The sequence below is a fragment of the Plecotus auritus genome (genome assembly GCF_963455305.1).
Source record: "Plecotus auritus genome assembly, chromosome: 8".
In the NCBI taxonomy this organism is placed as follows: domain Eukaryota; kingdom Metazoa; phylum Chordata; class Mammalia; order Chiroptera; family Vespertilionidae; genus Plecotus; species Plecotus auritus.
Window position 1 is genome coordinate 40,923,979 of NC_137782.1, and position 25,347 is coordinate 40,949,325.

Sequence of the window (25,347 nt, forward strand, 5' to 3'; positions counted from 1 at the left end):
GTAACAAAATATGGTCATGGGTTTGTAAAATACAGCAAGAATTCAAGAAGCTAACATAATGCTTTATCTTCTAATAATTATAGTTATCATAACATTAAAAATAGAGAATAATGTCCTACATAAATTTGATTAGGTGGGTTTTTTTAGGTTATCATCAGATACAAAATTATCCATCCTATATAGTTTGTCCCCCCCAAAAAATGATGTAATCTGACACTGTCATGAATATTATGGGTTGTCTTTGTGCCTTTAACTGATTCATTTCAATCTGAGACCTGGAAATTTTATTGTTCTCTTGGGTGGCATCTCTGCCATGTTTCTGTCTTGCTCATCTGTATCACTGTTTAGTTACCCTCGTGCTCCCCCATCAATTGGATTTTTCCTTTTAATCAGTTCTCACAGACTTCTGGTTGAAACGGGGTGTTGCATTGAGATTAATGTGTTGAGAAGAACCATCTCAACATTGTACATATTCAGGTCTTGATAGTTTTTTGGCTTCAATCCCAAAGACCTGTAAGCTGTATGCTTAATATACTATCAATGAAAATAAATAAGAGTTTCATTTTAAAAAATAAAGATTAGCCATTGAGCAATGGATCCTTTGTATTGAAATATTGACATATTGGATATTACAGTCAAGCAAGCTCAGGCCACTGAATCACAATGGCATCAACAGTCGCTCCCTTCTGAGAACTGTCTCAATGTGTTCTATCACATACAGTTCCTTTGCGTTTTCGCTTTGTTGGTCTCTTCTCCACCCACGCTCTGTCCATTGAACAGGTGGGCAAGTTATGGGCAAGAGGCAACCACAGTTCCTTTGCCTCTAGAGCAGGGGTGGGCAAACTTTTTGACTCGAGGGCCACAATGGGTTCTTAAACTGGACCGGAGGGCCGGAACAAAAGCATGGATGGAGTGTTTGTGTGAACTAATATAAATTCAAAGTAAAGGAGTGGAGGGGAGAGCAAGAGAACCGGATAGAACAGCTGGATCCGGTCTGCGGGCCGTAGTTTGCCCACGGCTGCTCTAGAGTGTAGGGCACGCCTATCGGCTACCTAAGAAGTTGCCCTGACACAGAATGGATTGCCAATAGAACTGATGAGAGGGAAAATAGTTTCTTAATCCAACAGATAGTTCTCCTATTAAATGTTACATTTCAATATATTGTTGGGCAGGGGAGAGAATTATTCTAATTTACCTTGTTGGTTCAGCCTCTTCCAGAGAGATCACACCAGTGATAGGAAGAAGGACTCAGCCTTTTACTAGTATCTTCTCCTGAATGAAGTAATAAGAGAAATAGGCTCAAATCAATTTTTCTTAAAAGTCATTCCTATGGGTTATGGTTAATTTTTAGGATTAATGATGGTACTGTGATTATATTTTAAAGGGGTCTTATCTTAGATGTATCTAGTTAAATATTTATGGATTAAAGATATGATATACCCAGGTTTATATTCAAAATAATTGAGGAATGGGAGTTATTACACTCTAAAGTTTAAAAAAATCATTCCTATGAAATTGAGATCAACATGGAGAAAAGGTAGAAATAGTGAATCTAATTTATAGCTACAACTTTATACATTTAGGGACGAAGCTCCTAACAATTAACCTTCTTTAGTTCTCCTAAAGTCAATGTCCTAAAGAAGGAATGTCTGAAAAAAAGCAAAGAAATTCAACTCAAAAAATATTATTGAGCACAATGTGTGCTTGGTAGATCTTCCCAAGAATACACAGAGTTCATGATTTATAGGAGAAAGGAAAATATATATCAAAGTCACTATTGTCCAAAGGAGAATAACACATAGATAGAGAACACAGATTGGCAAGTGCCAGAGGCAGGGGTTGTGGGGTAGGCAGAATGAGTGAAGGGAGTCAAAAAGTACACACCTCCAGTTATAACATAAACAAGTCCCAAGATGTAATGTACAGCATGGTGACTATAGTTAACAATACTGTATGGCATATTTGAAAGTTGCTAAGAAAATAGAGACACAGCTGATCCTCACAGCCACCTGGCCTGGAGGTCTATTCCTCCCAGTGATACCAACAACAATCAAGACTTAACTACAACAAGGCTGTACACACAGTCCATAAAGGGGTACACCAAGAGTGTCCACCTCAGGTAACTGGGGAGGCCGACCCACTGGGCCATATAGGAAACCTAGCACACAAAGCTACCCTACCAACTCAGGGAAGCAGCGAAAACGCAGAGGCAAAGAAACAGATGACAAACGAAAGAAATGGAGGAAAACAAACGACTGGATATAGAATTCAAAACCACAGTTATAAGGCTTTTCAAGAATATCCTAAAAAAATCCAAAACCGGTTTGGCTCAGTGGATAGAGCGTCGGCCTGCGGACTGAAAGGTCCCGGGTTCGATTCCGGTCAAGGGCATGTACCTTGGTTGCGGGCACATCCTCAGTGGGAGGTGTGCAGGAGGCAGCTGATCGATGTTTCTCTCTCATCGATGTTTCTAGCTCTCTATCCCTCTCCCTTCCTCTCTGTGAAATATCAATAAAATATTTTTTTTTTAAAGTGCCATATTTAAAAAAAAAAAAGAATATCCTAAAAAAGACCAATAAATTTAGCGAGACCCTCAAGGATATGAAAAAGGACCAACTAGAAATTAAACATACACTGACTGAAATAAAAAATATTATACAGAGACCCAACAGCAGACTAGAGGAACGCAAGAATCAAGTCAAAGATTTGAAAAACAAAGAAGCAAAAAACACTCAACCGGAAAAGCAAAAAGAAAAAAGGATCCAAAAAGTTGAAGATAGTGTAAGGAGCCTCTGGGACAACTTCAAGCATACCAACATCAGAATTATGGGGGTGCCAGAAGAAGAGAGAGAACAAGATACTGAAAACCTATTGGAAGAAATAATGACTGAAAACTTTCCCTACCTGGTGAAAGAAATAGACTTACAAGTCCAGGAAGCACACAGAACCCCAAACAAGAGGAATCCAAAGAGGACCACACCAAGACACATCATAATTAAAATGCCAAGAGCAAAAGACAAAGAGAGAATGTTAAAAGCAGCAAGAGAAAAACAGTTAATTACCTACAAGGGAGCACCCATACGACTGTCAGCTGATTTCTCAACAGAAACTATGCAGGCCAGATGGGAGTGGCAAGAAATATTCAAAGTGATGAATAGCAAGAACCTACAACCAAGATCACTCTACCCAGCAAAGCTATCATTCAGAATTGAAGGGCAGATAAAGAGCTTCACAGATAAGAAAAAGCTAAAGGAGTTCATCACCACCAAACCAGTATTATATGAAATGCTGAAAGGTATTCTTTAAGAAGAGGAAGAAGAAAAAGGTAAAGATAAAAATTATGAACATCAAATACATATCTATCAACAAGTGAATCTAAAAATCAAGTGGATTAAAACTCTGAGGAACAAAATAAACTGGTGAATATAATAGAATTAGGAGCATAGAAAGGGAGTGGACTGATAATTCTCAGGGGGAAAGGGAATGGGGGGTGCAGGAAGAGACTGGACAAAAATCGTACACCTATGGATAAGGACAGTGGCGGGGAGGTAAGGGCAGAGGGTGGGGTGGGAACCAGGCGGAGGGGAGCTATCAGGGGGAAAAGGAGAAACAATTGTAATAATCTGAACAATAAAGATTTATTAAATTTTAAAAAAAGAAAGTTGCTAAGAAAATAGATCTTAAAAGTTCTTAGCACAAGAAAAAAAAAAAAACTGTAACTATGTGTGGTGATGGCTGTTAACCTGAAACTAATATAATGTTATATGTCCATTATATTTCCATTTTTTGTATATTTTTTATTTGTCATAAAACTAAAACAAAGTAGAATAAGATAATTTCAAAAAACAAATTATTTAGGAGTGAAAGGAGGGAGAAATCCCATCCATTGGGGAAATCCAGGAAAGGAGACATGGAGGAGAGAGCACTGGCGATAGACCTTGAAACAGAGAAAGGATAGACCAGGTGCTCCCAGCAGCAGACAGCTTGGGCAGGGCCACAGAGGAGAAGACATCGGCATTTTTCAGAGATATAATTGACATATAACATTATATTAGTTTCAGGTGCACAACATAATGATTCAGTATTTGTATATACTGTTTTATGAAATGATCGCCATAGTAAGTCTAGTTAACATCCATCACCACAACCCCCATCCTGTGTATATGTATGTATGTACATATAGACATATATGTGTATATAGGAATATTATTCAGCCATGAAAAAGAGAGACACACTTCCATTTACAACAACATGGATGGACCTTGAGGGCATTGTGCTAAGTGAAATAAGTTAGAGAAAGACAAATAGTGCATTGTATCACCTACATGTGGAATCTAAAATAAATTTTAAAAAGGTCAAACCTATAAAAACAGAGTAGAACAGTGCAGTGATTGCCAGGGGCTTGGGGCTGAGTGGGCAGGGAATAGGGAGAGGTTGGTAAAAGGATACAAACTTTTAGCGATATCAGATGAATAAGGTCTGAGGATCTATTGTGTCCCATGATGACTATACTTGAGAGTCATCTGTCGATTTCCTTTAGAAAAAAATGTCTATTCAATTCCTCTGTTCATTTTTTAATTGGATTGGTGTTTTTTCAGTATTGAGTTGTGTGGGTTCTTTATATATTTTGAATATCACCCCCTTCCTTACCGGATATATGATTTGCAAATATTTTCTTTCATTCCATAGGTTGCCTTTTCATTTTGTTGGTGATTTCCTTTGCTGTGCAAAACTTTTTAGTTTGCTTTAGTCCCACCTGTTTATTTACATTTTTTAACCTTCCAGGAAATAACCTATTACACAGTTTTCTCCCCTAAAAAACAAGACACATTGTATCCTGTCCTCACTGGGCTTTGCTCTGTATTTTGAACCAGGAGGACATGAGCTGCGAGGGAAAACTGTACTTTGGCCTGAATGAGTACAGTAAGTCTCTACAGTGGGGGATCACAAGCCCACTTCTGAGATGTGATGAGACTTTTGAAAAAATGGTGAACACTCTCTTGGAGAGGTAAATAAAAATCTTCAACCTTTTCTTCAGCTGAACTTGCATGTCTAAAATAGCCAGAAGTCTTGTGTCAATGTCACCGAGAGTTTGGTGGAGCCTCAGCTGTGTGGTTGGCAAGTGACAGCAGAATAAAAATAGCCTTTCCTTAGATGACCTTCTACTCATGTTGGTTTTCTATAATCATCTGAGACCCACAAAGGAACTAGCGACTCGAAGTGGGACTTAGAACCATTTTCCATGCCCTGAATCGTCTCCCAAGCATGCTTCATTGCTTGGGCAGAGAGGGATCTGCTTACTAAAGACCATTCCTCTGAGGTCTGGCCTCTCCCACCATACACCCCACATGTCCCCCTTTTTCTCCTCTGTCCACCATAGGCAGTACCCTTAGGTGACCTGGTAAAAACTAAACTTTACTATGAGACATTTGGAGTGTAGACTGGAGAAAATTAAGGAGCAATCAGATCATTTAAGTGAGCTCAGTTCCTTCTGCACCTTCTCCAGCCCCCAACCTTGGGAATTAAGGACATGACTCTTCTGACTCCCTCTGCCTTCTTTTTATTCCCCAATTCCAGATCAAACTCTGTAAGAGTAAAGGGCTTTCCTATTTTTTGCCTCTATGATCTTGAATCATGGACTCAAAGGGTAGGTAGAGGCATTAGAATTTGCCTGACCTAATACAGGTCCCTCCCTGCCCTCCACAATACTCTCTCTGATTATCCAATGACAGGGGTAAGTGGCTCTATCTGATGAGCATACTGTAGCTCTAGTTATTAACATTTTCTTCAGTTTGGTCACAAGCCATCTATGTAACAACCTGCCTCATAATGGTGCTAAGAAAAAAGAAAGAGAAATGAAAATGAGGACAGGTGGATGCATCCTATCCAGCAAGTTAAAATGCCGCGTCAGGGAAAGGAGCAGGGTTGGAGAAGGATTTTATATGTTTGCAGCTGTTGGATTTGAGAAGACTTAACTGACACTGTGACAGTAATCCTTTTCACAGCAAATGTGATCTTAGACTTCCAAAATCAGCCCATGAGCTTCCCCTGTGTTTCCCACCCACCCATTACGTCTGCCAGCTTGAAATATATATTTCCTTCCGGTAACATCATTCAGAGTTTCATAACTGGTATTTTAGTAGATGATCCCATCAACATATATTACAACTTCGGTAATACAAAACTACAATTGCAGTTTAATGCAAACATTAACAGATTGGGAAAACTATTCACTTCTATGTTCATGCTTCTTTCAGAGTGTGAAATGCTTGCATGTCAAAGTTACCATTTGTTCTAACTTTGGCTTTCCTACATGGCCCAGTAGAAAACATGAAGCTTCAAACATGGATTATTTGTGCTTCTTCCATCCAGTTGCCCAAGGCTAAAAATTGCTAAATGTATTGACTACTTGAAGGGATTGGCCCAGGATTGATTGAACTGAAGGAATTCCTCTCTTTTTCCCAATCTACTAAATCCTTGCAATGTCAGAAGATACTATTGTCAGAGACCTGAGTGGAATCTAGTCCCAGCTGTGTCTCTGACCAGTCGGATGATTTTGGGCAAGTAGCTGAATTTCTCTCGGCCCCTTAACTCCTCCTTCTCTGAGAAGGTGGAATGGTCACAGCCCAGGGCATCTATGATCCTTTCCAACTCTAAAGTACTTCAAAACACACAATTCATTTGATCATCCTAGATGGTATTGACCTTGGACTTGTCTGTAGAAGGCCAGTGAACCACTTGTTTTACTTTAAATAGAATTATAAAGTGGGACAAAGGTGAAATCCTTCATTGGCCTACCCAGCTGCTAGGCAGCTACATGTGCCACCATCGGGCAACCAGAAAGAAAGTTCACAGACTCACCCTCATTTGCCAGCCCTACTTTTTGACCAGCATCTCTTCATGCCTGCAAGTGGTTCCTCTTTGCCCATTTATATTCATTTTATCAGCAGACCTGGCTTTCCGAGGTCTAGCACATAAATGAGAGATTTATTTTCTGCCTGCTCTGAACTTGTAAAAACTGCCAGTTTTAGTAAAGCGATCATTTTACCAGACAGTCTAGGCAGGAGGTGGGGTGAGGTGGTAATTGAGTGAAGCCAGGAAACAGCCCTGCTCCTTCCCAGGTTCCCTTTACTGAGCCGGCTTAGGTGATAGGAGGCTGCACCACTAGGGGGTGCTGTTTCTCCAGTCAGCTCCAAGTGTTCTCCAGCACCAAGTCACATTTTATGGGAAGATTCATACTGCTATCTGTGGGGCTAGCCTCGAATTAGTAATAATAATTACTCTTTTTATGTCTGATATGCTATAGACATGATATTAAAGTTTCAGTTTCCTTTAATGCAATCATAAGGTTCAGAAATAAGCTGACAACATTCTAACTCAGTGCTGCCACTGATCACTAACCCCTTCCCACCACGGTTTGTCTGGGTTCCAACCATGTGGACCTTACTGTCCCAGCAAGTCCTGGGCCGAGTACTAGCTCCCTGTGTTCTGTTGAAGGTACCCCAGGCTGCACAGCATGGTCGTCCGCTGCTACCTTCTCATCCAGCAGTACTCAGAAGCTCTGATGGCTCTCACCACCATGGCATCCCTCCGAGACCACAGCACACCAGAAACGCTCAGCATTATGGATGACCTCATCAGCTCCCCGGGAAAAACCAAGAGTGGGAGGGGACACATGCTCATTATCAGGGTGCCCTCCGTGCAGCTGGCGATGTTGGCCAAGGAGCGGCTGCAGGAAGTGCGCGACAAGCTGGGCCTGCAGTACCGCTTTGAGATCATCCTTGGGAACCCTGCCTCTGAAGTCAGTGTTGCAACTCACTTTGTGGCACGATTAAAGGTTAGCACTGGGCAGACATTTCTCCTTTGAAATTCCGTTTGTTTCTGTTTTCTAGAAATCCCACATAGGTAGCCTGAGTTTCACAGGGTTTTGCACATGTGTCAGTCTGATCTTCCTGACACTGTTAAGGCTAAACTAAAGGAGATGTTCACTTTCCTAATTGGAACCAGTTTATTATGTTTCTGTCAAGCTCCCCCATTTTTTAGCATGTGCATGCAGTTGGTCTTCCATGCTCTCCAACTGCAGGTGCAAAAATGAGATGACCCAATTTGACCCCATGTTTATTGACCTTGTCTGAGATGCATCTAGCCCACGGCCATCTGTTTTCTCAGAAATAAAAAGGTAAGTTGTTCTCTCCGGCCTCTGTGGGGTACGCCTTTAAATAAGTATCATGGATTCACTAATTCTTTTCTGTCTATCTAGCCTGTCAGCTCATGTCTAGAGTCGGTAAAGTATTGTTTTATCTTCAATACTCATGTAGAACTGTTCCCTGCCCTATTGCATGTGGATTCTTCAACAGTTTGTTGTTTCTTCAAACTTGCTTTGACGCTCAGCCCCAAGGCTTGGGCTGGAGGGAGACTCTCCGAGCATCCTGCACAGGGACTTGGTGCATGAGCAAGCCCACTCCCTCTGCACAGCCGGGAGATGCCTGCTTTTCCTGAGCACCTGCTGTTAGGCATGGGGAGTGTGAGAGAATTCCTAAATCAACTAACCTTGTGCCCTGCTCACGTTTTTCATAATCTAGAGTGTCCTAGCCATTTAAAAGCATTTAATAAAATACCTGCATACGTATCGGTACGGCACAGAGCTAGGTGTTGTACGTCTGACTTAGACTGACATGGTGTCTGCAACCTGCACTAACTACGGAACTAAACTGAGTTTACACAAATCTGCTTTGGCACGTCTCTTACGAAAAGAATCACGTCGTCTTGGGGATTTGCATGGTCACCCTGGGCTGCAGTTTCCCGTCTGCAATTGACAGTTGGACTGTGGGATCTCTAAGGGCTCTAATCTTGGGATCATTATTTAGTGTTCACGAAGCATTCTGCGAATACAAACTTTTTTATTGCATTCTATCAGCCAACCCAATTGAATAATCCAAAATGCAAACACAGTATCTTGTATTAGCTTGATGAACGACAGGAACAGATCTAAAAATAGAAAAACTCCTATATTTAGTGGAAATTGCAACATTTCTGTTTCATATACAGATATAATGTTCACCATTCTAAATTAGAGTTGTGGACCACATTCCAGCAGAATTCCTAGGATGACTAACAAAGAAGAGTCCTGAAACTCATTGAGACATAGGTCTTGAGACAATGTGAATAGTGCTGATGATGAAAATTGTGGAAAGGTAAATCATCAGCACTGCTCTGTGAGGCCCCCCACACCTGTTGCCAGGAGATGATTTTAAAGGATGTGAGGCTGCGAGGTCTTTGCTGGGTTTCCATTGACACTGACCAAGTGTAGCTATTATTAGAGCCTTAGGTCATTTGTTCAGACCCTTCAAACGTGCCAATTACTAAGTCAGTATAAATCAGCAGGTCCTAGTAATTTGCCCTCCGGGCCACAGTTTGAAAGCCACAATCAAGAGCTGAGGCTGTGAACCTGGCTAACAGCATATCAGAATCACCGGCAGGGCTTTCAGAGTGTGATTGCTCTGTGCAGGTGCTGTTCTGAGAGCCGCTATACACAAAGGGCAGAGGGGCGGGGCGGTCTCAAAGCCCTTCTCTCTCAATTTGTATGAGCAGCTGCCAGGCACCAACCACACAAAAAAGATTTTCATATTTTCAAAACCACTGGATCATGTTCATGCGTCCTGTTAAAACTATTTGTGTGGAAGTGAAAACATGAAATCCTGTTGAAATGTCACATCCTAAGCAAGACTGTCGTTTGCCAGGTGGTCTCTGCTTCGCCCTTTGATCTCTACGTTACCAATCTCCTTTACTGTTGTGGGGATGCCAGGGCTGTGCTTTTTATCTCTGGCCTCGGGTAAAATCCAGTGCCTCTTCTTTTATTAGAGGGTCTTGTTTTTGTGCTTCCTTCCAATTATCCTTCATGGATTGTGGTTAACTTAGAAGTGATTACAAGCACTTTGGAAGGGTACTGGGTTTAGATCTAAATCAGTTCCTCCAGAAGCATTCCGCCTATAAAGAGTTCATTAGGTTTCCTTGGCCTTGAACCCCGTATTTTCCTTGAACTCAGTGCTCACCCAACCTTTTGTGTTGTCTTAAATGCCTCTGCAGTGACATCACCCTGGCCGGGGTCAATTTATCCAAGACCCGCAGCCACCATTCATCAGGAGTAGCAACGTGACAGAAATGCATTTTATAGTGGTTTGGCTAGCTCTGACTAGTCAAGAGTAAAAGCAAGATTTGTTTAATCTTTTGAAAAATACATCTTTTGTAGTAAAATATAACACCTGTTATCCCATCATTGTAACCTGACCTCATTATTCTTGGTGGAACCATGGTCTATGGATGGTTTCTGAGAGATAAAATATATTCAGGGAGAACCCCAGTGTCCGGGAAATCATGAGTCCAGTGGGATGGCTGTACATAAAATGTTTCCTATCTGAAGAATTATTTGCTATAAATCACATAAAGTCATGGTTCCCTTTCACATGAAAATGTATGGGAAACTGAATTTCTGTGGAGACCTTTCTTCTAATACTTGAAAAAAATTCTGATAGATTGATTTTTCTAGTACATGAAAAGTTTCTCAAACTTGTGAAGTTGCGTAGATCCACCGATTTCCCCTTAGTATGCAAATATATGATCAAAGATTTGGCAACGAGGTTAGTTTTTCCAGTTTTACAAAGCATATACATTTCATTTGAATAATTGTTAGTACATTTATTTCTAAAGACTGGTATTTCTAGACATCAACAGATTTTTTATCAGATTATTTCTTTTTAAGTTTCTTTTTATCCCATGTTATGTTTAGCAAAGGAAGTACCCATCTATTTTATTTTATTTTTTTAAATACATTTTATTGATTTTTTACAGAGAGGAAGGGAGAGGGATACAGAGTTAGAAACATCGATGAGAAAGAAACATCCATCAGCTGCCTCCTGCACACCCTTTACTGGGGATGTGCCCACAACCAAGGTACATGCCCTTGACCGGAATCAAACTTGGGACCTTTCAGTCCAAAGGCCAACGTTCTATCCACTGAGCCAAACCGGTTAGGGCTACCCATCTATTTTAAAATAACATTGCATGCATTACTTAACACCTCACTTCTTAGTCCTTGTTCCCAACCATTATCAGAAGTGTCAGTTTATTTCTTAAAATAACTAGGGCTAGAAAGCTGATATAAAGCATAGTTAGATGCTACATACTTGTATAAAATGTAGAAACCACCTTGTCTATGTAAAAGATGCTCTATTTTTTCTGCTCTAAATTAGAAGAATCTGTAAGATCTTTTTTTTCCAATATACAAAATAAATCTATTACCAGATTGTAGGTACAAAATAATTATCCATTTACATACAATAAACATTAATATTTCAAGAAAAAAAAGATTTTAAATATAATAATATTACCAAAACTGTACTAACATAGTATAATATCACAAAAGTTATAGGAAATATTAAAAATGTAAGATCTTTTCACTTTTGAACATCTTTCAAGTTAGTGAGATTTTTTTCATTCATTGATATATTCATGTTTTCAAGATTTACATTCCATTTATTATAAACATGTGTGTACATGTACAAATGTGTTGATATATATGAGAAGCTGATGCTTAATAGACTCTATGTAAAGTCATGCGCTAATTGCATTACTCTTCCAAGGAAGGGATAGGCTTTTTGTTGGCCCAGGTTTGGTTCTATTTTTAGCCTTCTTGAGAAAGACTTTTTGGAGCCGAAAGCCGATTATTACTTGTCAGTTATTTTCAAAGTCAATAAAGGGAGAAAGAGGAAAAATCACTAACTTCATGATTTTCTTGGTGAAAATTTCTGTTTCATGGGATTTTGTTGAGATTAATTTTTTAGTCACTCACAACTGAAACTGTCTTTTCTTTTTTTTAATATATTTTTATTGGTTTCAGAGAGGAAGGGAAAGGGAGAGAGAGAAACATCAATGATGAGAGAGAATTATTAATTGGCTGCCTCCTGCATGCCCCACCCTGGGGATCAAGCCCACAACCCGGGCATGTGCCCCTGACCAGGAATCAAACCGTGACCTCCTTGTTCATAGGTTGACATTCATCCACTGAGCCATGCCAGCTGGGCTAAAACTCTCTTTTTCAATCAGCCTCAGAGCATGTTTATTATATGAAGAATGTATGTTTAAGAGCCTTGAGTCAAGTATTTTAACCAGGTTTTTTCTGTAAGGTTTGTGGGATATTTCACATCATTTCTTTGGCCTGTGTGGCTAATGCATGATGTATACCAAGATCTCCTGTTTCATCCTATTGAGATATAACTAAAGGCCATATTCTTCTAGCATGTTCTGTGTGTGCTTTTTAGGAGCAATTAAAATGTGTACACATACTTACTGGAAGTCATTTGGAAGCACAGATGTGTATTAAAAAATCTGGACCTAGAAATTTTTTAAAAGGTGGAAATTTAAGTAAGGGGTTTTAATTTTATCGTATGCCCTTTCTACAGACCTGGAGAGGAAATGAACCTGAAGAATGGATCCCTCGGACATACCAAGACTTAGAAGGCCTGCCTTGCATTGTGATATTAACTGGCAAAGATCCTCTTGGAGAAACCTTTCCCAGGTACATTTTTTATGAGTTGCCCAGCTGATCTGAAGGTTAAAACTTGGCTGATACTTAACCATCTCATTCATTTGGCAAGTGAAAACAGAATTTTTTTCAGGGATGTAAGAAATAAAGCTTTCTTTGATTCCTTCTTTTGACTTTCCAGAGATCACCTAGCAATTTTGGGAATGGAAGATAGCCATAGAGAGAAATGTTTATTTATTAAAGCAGGGCAGCCAGAGAGGCAGAGAGGAAAGGCACCTACCCGAAATCAGGATTTCTTTATGGGTGGTCTCTTAATCTGCTGTCCCCAACCCCTTCAAGGATCTAAGGCCTTCAGATTGATGGCAAGAACAGTAATAATTGCATTAACTGAGTGCTTACTGTGTAATGTATTGCCTTAAATGCCTTATATGTGTCCTGCCATTCATTCTTTACAAAAATCATATTAGCCAGGCACTGTTAATCTGTTACAGTTGGATAAAATGAAGTTACTAGGATGACATCATAACAGCTAAGGAAATGGCAGAGCTGAGGTTTAAATCAAGGTTTACTTGGCACTGAAACCCATGACTTTAACTTCTGGGAGACATCCAGCTATCCAGACATACACCAACACTGCATACAAAGCAGATGGTCTCACCAAAAACATCATTACTTTTGTGCAGGTCTTTGAAGTACTGTGACCTCCGGTTAATTGATTCAAGCTATTTAACTCGCACAGCCCTGGAGCAGGAGGTGGGTCTGGCATGCTGCTATGTCTCAAAAGAGGTCATCCGGGGGTCCACTGTTGCCCTGGACCTCAGCGGGAAGGAGCAGGAGAGAGCCACCGTGAGCGAGAATGACCCGGATGAGCTGCTGATCGATCTGGAGAGGCCCCAGAGCAACAGTAGTGCCATCACTGGAACCTCAGGTCAGTACTCTCTTTTCTCTTTTGAAGGATGAGGAAGGGGAAGGAGAAGGGAGGGAGTTGTGTGGAAGGCAGAGGCATCTACTGACACCCCTCAAGGTTTTCAGAGGAGTCTTCTGTGGCTCAGGCATCCCATTCAGACCTGTTTCTTGGGAGAGAAACTTAGAAAGCATGCCTGTTGAACAGCCACAAAATACTTCTATGGGTAAACATTTAATGGCAAACTTGATAATAGGCCAAATAGAGTGAGTAAATTTTATCAATCTTAGTTTGCACATTTCCTCTGGTCTCTCCTACCCTAATGACCTCATGGATACTATGCATCCGGTACTTGCACAGAGGCCCTCTCTTCCTTCCAGACCCTGAAGCTGTAAGTTTGCGTTAGTTGGCTTAGTACCTGGCACAAAGCATTTGTTTGAATGAGTGAATGCATGAACGAATGGATGGATGGATGGATGGATGGATGGATGGATGGATGACTTTTCTAAGTACTTAATGGCAAGTGTTTATATCCAGAAAGCTACTCTGGGGCCACTGGCTGACTGATGGTCCACCATGCAGCCTGCCAGTTCTCTCTTGCAGCATTACCATATGGCCTATGGCAGTGCTCCACGTGCGTTTTCTTCTGATAAATTGTATTATAGCAAATACGACAGTATTTCCATTTGTTTCTGACTATGAAAGTAATAAAACTTAACATAGAAAACTTGGAGCATATCATAAAATAGAGAGGAGAGAGTAGACATGAAAAGCCCCTACCAGAGGTCACCACAGTCATGTTCCTCTGTCCCTGTTTCCCTTCCTCCATCCATCACTATGACAGGCATGCAAACACACACACCACTGCAGCAGCACTGGTCTTTCTGTTCATCCTGTAGCTGTTAGATGGCTCCCTGTGGGAACTAAAAAGGCTGTTATTGGTGGGGTTTTCTCTTTCAATGTGACCATTAGCCTAAAAAGCTTGAGGACTGTCCTATTGGGTGGGCTCAGCTGCTCCCCAGGGACCAGGGCTGTACCTCCTGCCCCTCCACTAAAGGCTCGCCAGGCTTTTCTCTGAGACTAGTTCAGAATAAAGGCAAGGACAGGAAAGGGTAACAGAAGGGAGGATGGCTGTCGCATCTAGAAGCTTTGGGATGCCAGCATCAATGGAGGAGACTTTGCCTTCCTTCCTGTGGCTCTTTAATCAGATCCCCTCCTTGCCCTGACTGCCAGAACTGTCCCACAAGGCTCACATGGTCTTGGCCTTGCTCTGATTAACTCACACAAAGGTAATGGTTTGCCTTCTGCTATTTAGAATTTCCCTCCCTTTGAGGACAACCTGACATGGAGGCTGTGCTCACACCACTGAGCACACATCCCTCAGCCCTGGGCAGACTCCAAGGGTCCTCGGGAAGGCTCACTGCTCAAAGTGCGCAGACATGTGGACTCTGAAGGTCAGAGCCGTGACAGAAAGGCATCCTCATACAACATGGGAAGACAACAAAAGGCAGATGAGCAAGTGGAGTGACTTGGTTGCAATAACCTCCAGTTCCTAGTGTTCATCTCCCAAGGTTGGGATTGACCTACATGCCTGGGAAGCGAGGATCTGAGCCCAGAGGGGGCCTCAGTCTGAAATGTCATGAGCTTTAGGTGTGTCCTCAAACCAAAGAGTGGCTGCCCTATTAGGGGAAACACATTTGTAGTGAATTGGCCAAATGTGCAGGGGCCAGCACTTCATTAGGAGCAGATTATGCTTCCATCCTCCTTCCCATGGAGGTGTTCCCCACGCTGGTTTGGGCGTCCGTGGAAGTGGCCACAGCCAGGAGGGTGAGATCCTCAGACCCAGGAGGTGGCGGTGCCACTTGAGCAGGACTGGAATGTGGCACCTGCAATGGTCAGTGTTCTGGAGTGAATCAGATAGCACATCCAAATGAGGTAATTGAGGAACGTTTAATAATAGACTGTTTACAAAGATGTGATACAGGTAACCCCAGGGTGCCCTGACCCTGCTGGGCCTGAAGAAGCCAGAGGAGCCTCGTGGAGAAAGGCTGCCCACCCTGGAGACCCTGCTGGGGCGAGCCCGGGAATAAACAACCGGTTTCCAGCCAGTGTCTCCCATTGGCCAATCCAGCCCTGAGCCAGGCCAGGGGAGCAGAAGAAGTGTGCAGAGGGAGGGCAGGGGAAGATTTCTAGCATAGCTTCTGGAGCTGGTGCACAGAGCCTGGTTTCCTGGCCTTGCCCTTCTTCCTGGAGGTGCCAGGAGCCCTGGCATCAGTCACAGGGTGGGCTCTGTCCATCTGCTTTCAGGCTCCATCATGGAGAATGGGGTAAGCTCTTCCAGCACCGCGGACAAGTCCCAGAAGCAGCCCCTGACCCCCAGCTTCCAGAGCCCAGCCAACAGCACAGGGCTGGAGGAAGGGGTCTCTGCAGGCACAGCAGGAGCTGGGGAGACCCTGAAGCAGGAGTGCGATTCCCTGGGCCCCCAGATGGCGAGCAGCACCACCTCCAAGCCTTCATCATCGTCATCCTCCTCCTCGGGTCCACGGGCCCTCCCGTGGCCCGCTGGACCTGTCCAAGGTTGTAGGGGCTTGCACGCCACCCTGCCCCCAATAGTGATCCTGTCCAAAGCGGCCTACAGCCTCCTGGGCTCCCAGAGGGGAGGCAAGCTGCCGTCCTCGGCATCCCTGCTGCCCCACGCCGACGTGGCCTGGGTGAGCTCCCTGCGGCCGCTCCTGCACAAGGACATGGGCAGCGAGGAGCAGTCCCTCTACTACAGGCAGTGGACCTCGGCTCGGCAGCACCACGCCGACTACAGCAACCAGCCCGACCCCAACTCCGGCGTACGGGCCTGCCACCCCCGACGGCTGCTGCTGACTGGGCCCCCCCAGGTAGGACCGGGGCCAGACCCTATCCTCAGCTGGGGTCTCCAAGAAGGAAAGAAGCCAGGGGGCAGAAGGAGAGGGGTGTGACCCAGAACAATGAGGCCCTCATTCAGGGCTCAGAGCAGGAGACACGGAGAGCCCAGGGGTGAAACCTCTTTTCCTTCCCTCTCTCCCCATTGAACACTATTTCCACCAGGTGGGAAAGACAGGCTCCTATTTGCAGTTCCTTAGGATCCTCTTCCGCATGCTCATCAGGCTCCTGGAGGTGGATGTATATGATGAGGGAGAGATCAACACAGGTGAGTTCTGAACCTGGGTGGGCAGGGGCGAGACGGGGGACGTTAGCACCAAACCCGGAGCTTTCCTTACCTTCTGGGATCTCTTCTGGGACGCGTGTTCAGGGATCCTGTGAGAGTCAAGGTGACGTGCCGGCAAGTGGGTGTGAGTAAACTGTAGCTGTGCTCTAGCCTCTTGAGGTCAGCAGCGGCGTCTTCCCCTTCTTTGAGCCTCCCCATCTCCGCATGCAGCCAGACGCTGGGCAAAAAGGCATTTTATGAAGCTCTGTTTGGTTGATTAATTGCTTAGGACTCAGTGGTCGGCAAACTCATTAGTCAACAGAGCCAAATATCAACAGTACGAGTGAAATTTCTTTGGAGAGCCGAAAACCGACTTCTGCGCATGGCCACAAAGTTTCAATTGCACTGTATGTGCGCGCCCGCACGTGGTATTTTGTGGAAGAGCCACACTCAATGGGCCAAAGAGCCGCATGTGGCTCGCGAGCCGCAGTTTGCCGACCACTGGCTTAGGTGGCGGAATCATTTAGGTTTAGAATTCAGTTGTGGTGCTGAGCTTAATGGTCTGGGCATGTTTTATATTCTGGAGACGGGCTTTGCTGGTGAGTCAGAGTATCTTCTATGTTAACCGCAGGCTCTGAGGGAAGGTATATAGGTTAAGTACTCTTGTGAAATGAAAACTTCCGTGTGCAGCGGAAGCCTGAGCCATGAACACACCCCTTCACGTTGGCAGTGACACACAGGGGCTCATGCCTGTCAGGGCCGAGGGGGCTGGTTTTCAGTAAGATCATCCCAGCTGTGCCCCCTTCCCAGCACTTCCCCGCTGGCACCGGTGGGGCAGTCCCGCTCTGTAGCCCATCCTGAAATTGGCGTGAGCAGGGCTCAGCCAGCATTAGCTTGTGGCTAAGGATAGCGTGGCCTTGAGTCTGGCTTCACATCTCAGAATGACTGTGCTGGAGGGAAATGGGGGGAGGGGTGAGAGGGGAGAGACACTGGAGGTAAGTAGAGGTAATGAGGTAGAAGTTCTTGAGCGAGAAGGAGGGAAAGGCCCTGGCGTCTTCTGTCAGATTAGCCTTGGAGGTCTCACCTCACTTGCTTTTCCTAAATAACTGACCTGTTCTGTGACAAGCCCAAGGATCTAGTTTAGTCCAGAGCAAGACTAGGTAAAATCAGCCATATTTAATCATTTTAAAATCACTTTGGCCCTATATCATTACCAGCTCATATGCATGATTCCAGACACACACACACACACAGTCCATGGTCACAGCCTCATCTCCTTGTGTCCCCAGCTGAGCTGCACCGGGCCCACCTTAGAAGGGACCCAGAGCTCCCAGTTGGCCTCAGAACATCCTCCCCTCGGCCGCCTGGAGGGGGCTGGGACCAAGCCAACCAGGAGGAGCCCTCCATCCCGCCTACTTTCCCACAAGGCCCTTGGCACCACAGTCAGTCATACCCTTAATTTTGTCCTCAGATCCCAAATCTGTGCAATGAGCTGTGAGACAGTCTGCACAGCCCATGACCCTCGAGCCTGGCCTTTGCAGCAAGGAGTGCTGTTAGTTTGGCTTTATTCCTTCTCATTTCCGTGTGATGCATGTGTCAGTGCTCTGCAGAGGCACAGTGACCCCTTTTCTAAAAACTAGAATGAGCTTTAGCTTTTAAATAAAATGCAAACTTCAGTCTGAGGATAGAAAAATAAGCAGCATCGTGTTAAAAAGAGCTGTATTTCTCACCTCTAGGCTTTTCTTTAGTTTCTTCCTTCTCCTTTTGAAAGTTGTCAAGCTTTGATCTTACACATTTTATTAATAACAATAAATATCATCTGTTGCATACCCACCACGTGCCTGCCAGTGTCTGAGCACTTTAAACACACCATCTGGAACTCTTACAACCATCAGGGAACTCTGAGTGTTAAGGTCAGCGCCTGCAGGTGTGAGTGGTCAGGGGCAGCAGCTGAACCCAAACCCTGGGCTACTCAGCCTTGACTGCATGTGGGACCTGAGTAGAGCTTTATGCCCCCACAGGTGCCTGGTGATGAAGGAGATGGGAGGGAGTGTAGCCCAAGCACCGGGGTTTTTACAGCTTCCCCACAATTCTGATATGAAGCAGACGTTGGGGACCTTGCTCCGCGCATCCCTGAAGTCTCGTACATAGGCTGTTGGTATCTGAAAACCCCACAACTAAAACTCTAAGAACTTTAGATCAGTGGTCGGCAAACTGCGGCTCACGAGCCGAGGTTTGCCGCTCTGTTGACTGAGTTTGCCGACCACTGACTTACATCATCCAAAATTAAACAAGCTTTTAAAGCAATGTAAGGAGCTCACGTGGGAGACTAGTTGATCCCATAGATATGGACCAAATGTGCAGAGGCTAATGCTGGGGGCCAGTCGGGGCAGGCGTCCCTCCCAGCATGGGTGTGAAGGGGCAGTTCTGGTTCCCTCCACCTTGGGATGGGAGCTCATTTTCCAGAAATGCCTTTGTCCACCCACTGGAATTTATATTTCGCGAAACCTTCTGTCCCTGACACTTGGGAGGGAGGGTGGGCCATCTGCCTGCTCTGCACGCTTTCTTCTTGTCCTAGATCACAGTGAAAGCAGCGGAGTGAGCCAGTCCGAGGGAGAGCCCTGGCCCGACATCGAGAGCTTCAGTAAAATGCCCTTTGACATCAGCGTGCATGATCCCAAGTACAGTCTGATGAGCCTGGTATACACTGAGAAGCAAGCAGGGGTCAAACAAGGTCAGTGCCAGCGGAGCCAGGCTTTTCTCCTCTGAAGGTCAAGGGGAACGTAAGTCGGGCAGGAGGCCCGAGGCAGTTGAATCTTTGAGAGCAGCTGAAGTCCCCTCTCTGCATTTCTCTTCCCTTACACACACACACCACCTTTTACTTTTCATACCCGCTTCTCAGTGTAAATTCTAGAATCCTTGAAAAAACCTTTTCAGGGAGCCAGGGACTTTCTCCCAGGCATAGGGGCTTCATGCATCTCATGGGAAGGTTTTCTGTCCCTTTGTACACAGAAGCAATAAAGGAATCCAGAGCTGAAGAGCCCAGGAAACGAGAAACTGTGTCTATGATGCTGACCAAGTACGCAGCCTACAACACCTTCCACCACTGCGAGCAGTGCCACCAGTACATGGACTTCACCTCCGCCTCCCAGGTGCCGCCCTTCCCCATTGCCGGCCTCCTAGCATGACTTCATGGATAAGGAGTGCAAACTAAGGCTCCCCTTTTCAGGCCCTCATCTAAGGGTGCTTATTTATGAAATGGAGCCACTCTTTGTGAGCACAGTGCATGAAGCAATTTATTAAAATTACTTCGGGCTTTTCTGGAATGTGGCTGGGGGGGGCGGTAAGAGAGGGAAATAAACTAAATTTCAGTGTCTTAAGTCACTTCATCAGAAACGGTTACATGTGTCAGAGAATAGCTGAGATGCTGAAAAAAGCTGATCCTGAAGAAACTGGATATTGTGATGTATTTAGTGATACCCCCTTTGGGTTGTTGGTGAAAATGATGCTATTACCTAACAAATGTATATGGTGGGCCCTTTAAGCAGTAAACAAGTTTGTTGATTTGCACCAACCTAATTACATCCTTATTTCTAGCATGGGATGGTTTTGACCACTAGGCATACAGAGGAGTCAATGTTTACGCTTTTATTTAGAAAGAACTGAAAGGTAGGAACACAGAAGGTGAGCCGGTACCCCATAGTATCTGTTTTCTGCCAGAGCATCTTTAAGTACAAACGATGGGGAAAGTAGCAAGTGAGAGTAGTATCCAGTGCCTATTTGGGGTTGCAAAGACAGTGCCAAGCCTCCCACGGACAAGCTGTGTAGGGACAAGATGCTTGACACTCATACCAGTGGCAGCTACCACAGATGAAGTATTTGCCTTTCCAACCCTGTCCACGGCGAGGTCCTGTGGCAGGTATAAGTTCTCAATAACCACCTTAACAAGTGGCCTTGAAGTCTGTCAACTGTGAGCTTACATTCCTTTCCTTCTTTGCAAATGTAGGTGTCTGACTCCACCCTTCACGCGTTCACGTTCTCTTCCTCCATGCTGGGAGAAGAGGTGCAGCTCTATTTCATCATTCCCAAATCCAAAGAGAGTCATTTTGTCTTCAGCAAGCAGGGCAAACACCTGGAGAGCATGCGACTGCCCCTGGTTTCAGACAAGGTGGGTGATAGTATCTGGACACAAGGACTATCAGGTACTGTATCAGGTTCTCCAAGCTTCTTAAATCCAAGGGTTTTAATTTCCCTTTTTGGTCTCTGGTTTTTGTTTTGTTTTTTCTTTCAACAGAATTTGAATGCGGTCAAGAGCCCTATTTTCACTCCTTCCAGTGGTCGCCATGAGCATGGACTCCTAAACCTTTTTCACGCCATGGAGGGCATCAGCCACCTGCATCTTCTAGTGGTCAAAGAATATGAGATGCCGCTGTACCGCAAGTACTGGCCCAACCACATCATGCTTGTGCTTCCCGGCACGTTCAATAATGCAGGCGTGGGTAAGGGCCCCCCTGGGGTAGGGAGCAGGGCTGAACGATAAGCTCCATTCCCTGGGCGTGAAACTTTCAGAGGTTCCCCTGCCTCTGGAAAGTGTCCTGCCCTCTTGACCAAAGGCCTTATACTCCTCTTTAAATGTTTAATTTTTCCTTTCTCTGCAGTTTTGCAGAACTTTTCACTTCTCAGTACTAGTAACTAAAGAAGTCACTGGTGTATTGAGCAGCCTGGAGGGCTTGAAGTAGCGTGGAGAACCGGCATAGCCATGGCATACTCAGCCCCAGGGCGCCTGATGTGCCACACCAGCTTAGCCAGGTTCAGTGGGGGTGGTGAAGGATTAGAAAAGACAGACAAGAGAAGGAAAGCTGGGACTCGGTGGGACGCTGCTTCCCTGATGGGGACCCAGCAGCGCCATGGACTACAAGCCGTGTCTTTATTTTATAGCAGATGCCACGAGGCAAAGTAAGGGCGTGGTCAAGATGTTTACAGCATTCTGTGAGTTTCGATCCTACTCAATTACATGCACCTGATCAAGCTTTGTTTACTTGCAGCCTATATCACTTAGGCATGTGGGGCCACGTGTTCCGACCATAGGTTCAAGCTTACAACTGTAGCTGTTGGCTATAATTGTGCTGGGAGGGCTCTGCCCTCCAAGCTGGGACTTGCACGTGGCCACGAGAGGACTGTGCCCTCTCATCAGTCCAAGGCTTGAACCTGTCCAAACACTATAGCCGCGCCCCACAAAGTAGTAGAGGTTCCTGGGCAGGGCACACCAGCAGCAGGAATGTGACAGTGAGAAGGGTAGTCTGGAGGCATCTGGAGGGGTGCCCAAGGGATCCCTAATCATTTTTAAGGTGCCTGGCAAGTTCTAGGGGGTCCTGTACAAGCGGGAACTGTGGCAGTCATCTTAAAAGTGCCTGAAAGACGTCTTTCCTGCCTTTCCCCAAAGGGTTTAAGAGCAATGGGCTGATTCCTCCAAGGGGAGGGCACTTGGTTGCTGATGTGAATGGGTTGTTGAGGGAAACACTGGAGAAATCTAGAATGCCTTCATTTACCTCAAACTGGATCAGTAGTTTAGAGCAGTACTGTCTGGTCACTTCGTGCATCATAGTTCTTAAATCATTTTTCTGACCCACTTCTGTGAGTGTCTGACTTAGTGCAGCATCTCAGAAGGGCTTGAGGATCAAGAGCTTCTAATTGACACTTTTGAGGGAAGGAAGAACATCCAGCTCAGACCTGGAGTGAACAGCAAATGAGACCCGAGAAGTTTCCCTAAACTACATGGTCCTCCTTTCCAGGGTCTCTCTTGCCCTTATTTTCCCACTTCACTTCTGCCTCCCCCTCTGTCTGCTCATCTCTCTCCTCTCCTTATTAGGTGTCTTCATTTCTTGTTCTCCTTTCCACTCCTTTTCATGTCCTTGAACCTTAGCCTTAATATGGGATTAAAGTATTTTGGAAAACTGGCTTATTATTTTGATGCAATTTTATTTTCCATGTTTATCACTGTATAGCAATTAAGTTTTTTACGTATTTCTGATTTTTTATCCTCCCCAAAACCACATATCCCCAAACTAAAATATTTTTCTATATGAATATGACCCTCAAATTACCCCTTCCTGTGCCTTCCTTTAGGTGAAAGTTTCCTCATCCCAGATCTGCCTGAATTTCATTAGTGCTAGCTTGGCCATTTTTGCAAATTTGGGGAGAGAGAAGCCAATATATATGCAAATGAAATAAATGCAAATATCTTCTTTCAATTTTACTTGTGATAAGAAACACGTAACATAAAACTTACCATCTCAGCCAATTTCAAGTGTACAGATCAGCAGTGTTCAGTATACCTACATTGTTGTGCAACCAATCTCCAGAAGTCTCCCTTCATCTGGCAAAACTGAATCTCAGTACTATTAATTCCTTTTTAAGGCTGAACAATATTCCACTGTATGTCTACATGTCTACACACTTTTCTTCACCCATTCACCCATCAATGGACACTTGGTTGCTCCCCACCTTTTGGCTACTGTGAATAATGGTGCTATGAACATGGGTGTACACATATCTCTTCAAGACCCTGTTTTCAGTTCTTTTGGATATACCCAGAAGTAGAATTGCTGAATCATAAAATTCCATTTTTAATTTTTTGAGGAAGTAGTATACTGTTTTCCATAATGGCTGTACAATTTTACATTCCTGCCAACAGTGCAAAATTGTTCGTTTTGGCATATCCTCATATCTTAATGGATGTGAGGTGGATCTTATTGTGACTAGATTTCCATTTCCCTAATTAGTGATGTCATGTGTCTTTTCATGTGTGTTTTAGTCATTTGTATATTTTCTTTGGAGAATCTATTCATGTGCTTTGCCTATTTTTTAATCAGGTTGATTTTGTTGTTGTTGACTTGTTGTTCTTTATATATTCTGGATATTTAACCCCTCATCAGATATATGTTTTGTAAATATTTTCTCCCAATCTGTAGGTTGCTTTTTCACAGTTGTGTCTTTGCACAGAAGTTTCAAATTTTTACATAGCCTGGTCTTATATTTTTTATTTTGTTGCCTGTGCTTTGGTATCATATCCAAAAAATCATTGCCAAATCCAACATCATCAAGCTTTCCCCCTGTTTCTGAGTTTTATGGTTTTGCTGATTTGGCTCAGTGGGTGGAGTGTTGGCCCATAGACTGAAGGGTCCCGGATTCTATTCCAGTCAAGGACTCGATGCCCGGCCCTGGTCCGAGTGAATGTGGGAGGCAACCAATCGATGTGTCTCTCACATCAATGCTTGTGGGTGTGGGAGGCAACCAATTGATGTGTCTCTCTCACATCAACGCTTCTCTCTGTCTCCCTCCTCCCTTTCACTCTCTCTAAAAATCAATGGGGAAATATCCTCAGGTGAAGATTAACAGCAACAACAAAAAAGTTTTATACTTTTGGTTCTTGCATTTAGTTATTTGATCCATTTTATTTTTTTTTTATATAGTGTAACAGTCCAACTTCATTCTCTTGTACATGGATATCCAGCTTTCCCAACACCATTTGTTGAAGAGACTGTTCTTTCTCCATTGAATGGTCTTGGTGCCTTTATCAAAAATCATTTGACAATATATTCAAGAGTATAGTGCCGGGCTCAGTATTTTTATTCCATTTGTCTATATGTCTTTTTTTATGCCACTACCACATTGCTTCAATTATCGTAGTTTTGTAGTAAATTTGAAATCGGCTAAGAGACGTCCAACTTTGTTCTTCTTCAAAATTGTTTTGGCTCCTCAGCATTCCTTGAGATTCCATATGAATTTAAAGATGGACTTTCTACTTCTGAAAAAAAAATTGAGATTTTGATTGATATTCTATTAAATCTGTAGACTGCCTTGGGTAATATTTATTCTATTAAATCTGTAGACTGCCTTGGGTAATATTTATTCTATTAAATCTGTAGACTGCCTTGGGTAATATTGACATCTTAACAGTATTACATCTTCCAATCCATGAACATGTGATGCCTTTCCATTTATTTGAGTCCTACTTAATTTCTTCTGCAATGTTTTGTGCTTTTCTGTGTATAAGTCTTTTGCCTCCTTGATTAAAAATTTATTCCTAATAATTGTATTCTTTTGATACTATTATAAATTGAATTGTTTCCTTAATTTCCCTTTTAGATTATTGTTATATAAACACAACTGACTTTTGAGTGCTTTTGTATTCACTGACTCACTTTATTCTAACAGCTTATTTTGTGTGAAATCTTTAGGGTTTTCTACATGCAAGATAATGTTGCCTACAAACCAGAGATACTTGTACTTCTTCCTTTACAACTTGGATGCCTTTTATTTCTTTTTTGCCAAATTGCTCTGGCTATGATTTCCAGGATCATCTTAAAGTGGACATCCTTGTCTTATTCCTGATCTTGGAGAAAAAGCTTTCAGTCTTTCACCACTGAGTATGATGTTACCTGTGGGCTTTTCATATATGATAGTTATTATGTTGAGAATGTAAACTATTACATTCATGCTCTTGGAAGGTATATTTTCCTAAATCCTATTTCCTTCATTTGTTCAAATAGTTTTCCTGGTTAGACTTACTAGCTTTACTACCTTTCATTTCATTATCTACATTTTGTTTTCATTTTAGGGTGGGCTACTCATAAAATTTGGCTAATGCCTGGTGATCATCCTTAATATATATTTTTTATTGTTGACAGTATTACAGATATCCCCCACTCCCCTCTCTATTCA

General features: G+C 43.5%; 1 protein-coding gene across 1 annotated transcript in view; it reads left to right on the plus strand.

The window, feature by feature from the left end:
- GREB1L (GREB1 like retinoic acid receptor coactivator) overlaps positions 1-25,347 on the plus strand; it is a 130,826-nt gene that overhangs the window by 89,927 nt on the left and 15,552 nt on the right. The window contains 10 exon segments of the mRNA XM_080685072.1: positions 4,875-5,008; positions 7,498-7,837; positions 12,459-12,574; positions 13,225-13,469; positions 15,753-16,333; positions 16,524-16,626; positions 19,202-19,357; positions 19,636-19,775; positions 20,630-20,791; positions 20,918-21,122. Of these exon segments, the coding sequence (XP_080541198.1) occupies positions 4,875-5,008; positions 7,498-7,837; positions 12,459-12,574; positions 13,225-13,469; positions 15,753-16,333; positions 16,524-16,626; positions 19,202-19,357; positions 19,636-19,775; positions 20,630-20,791; positions 20,918-21,122 (2,182 nt within the window).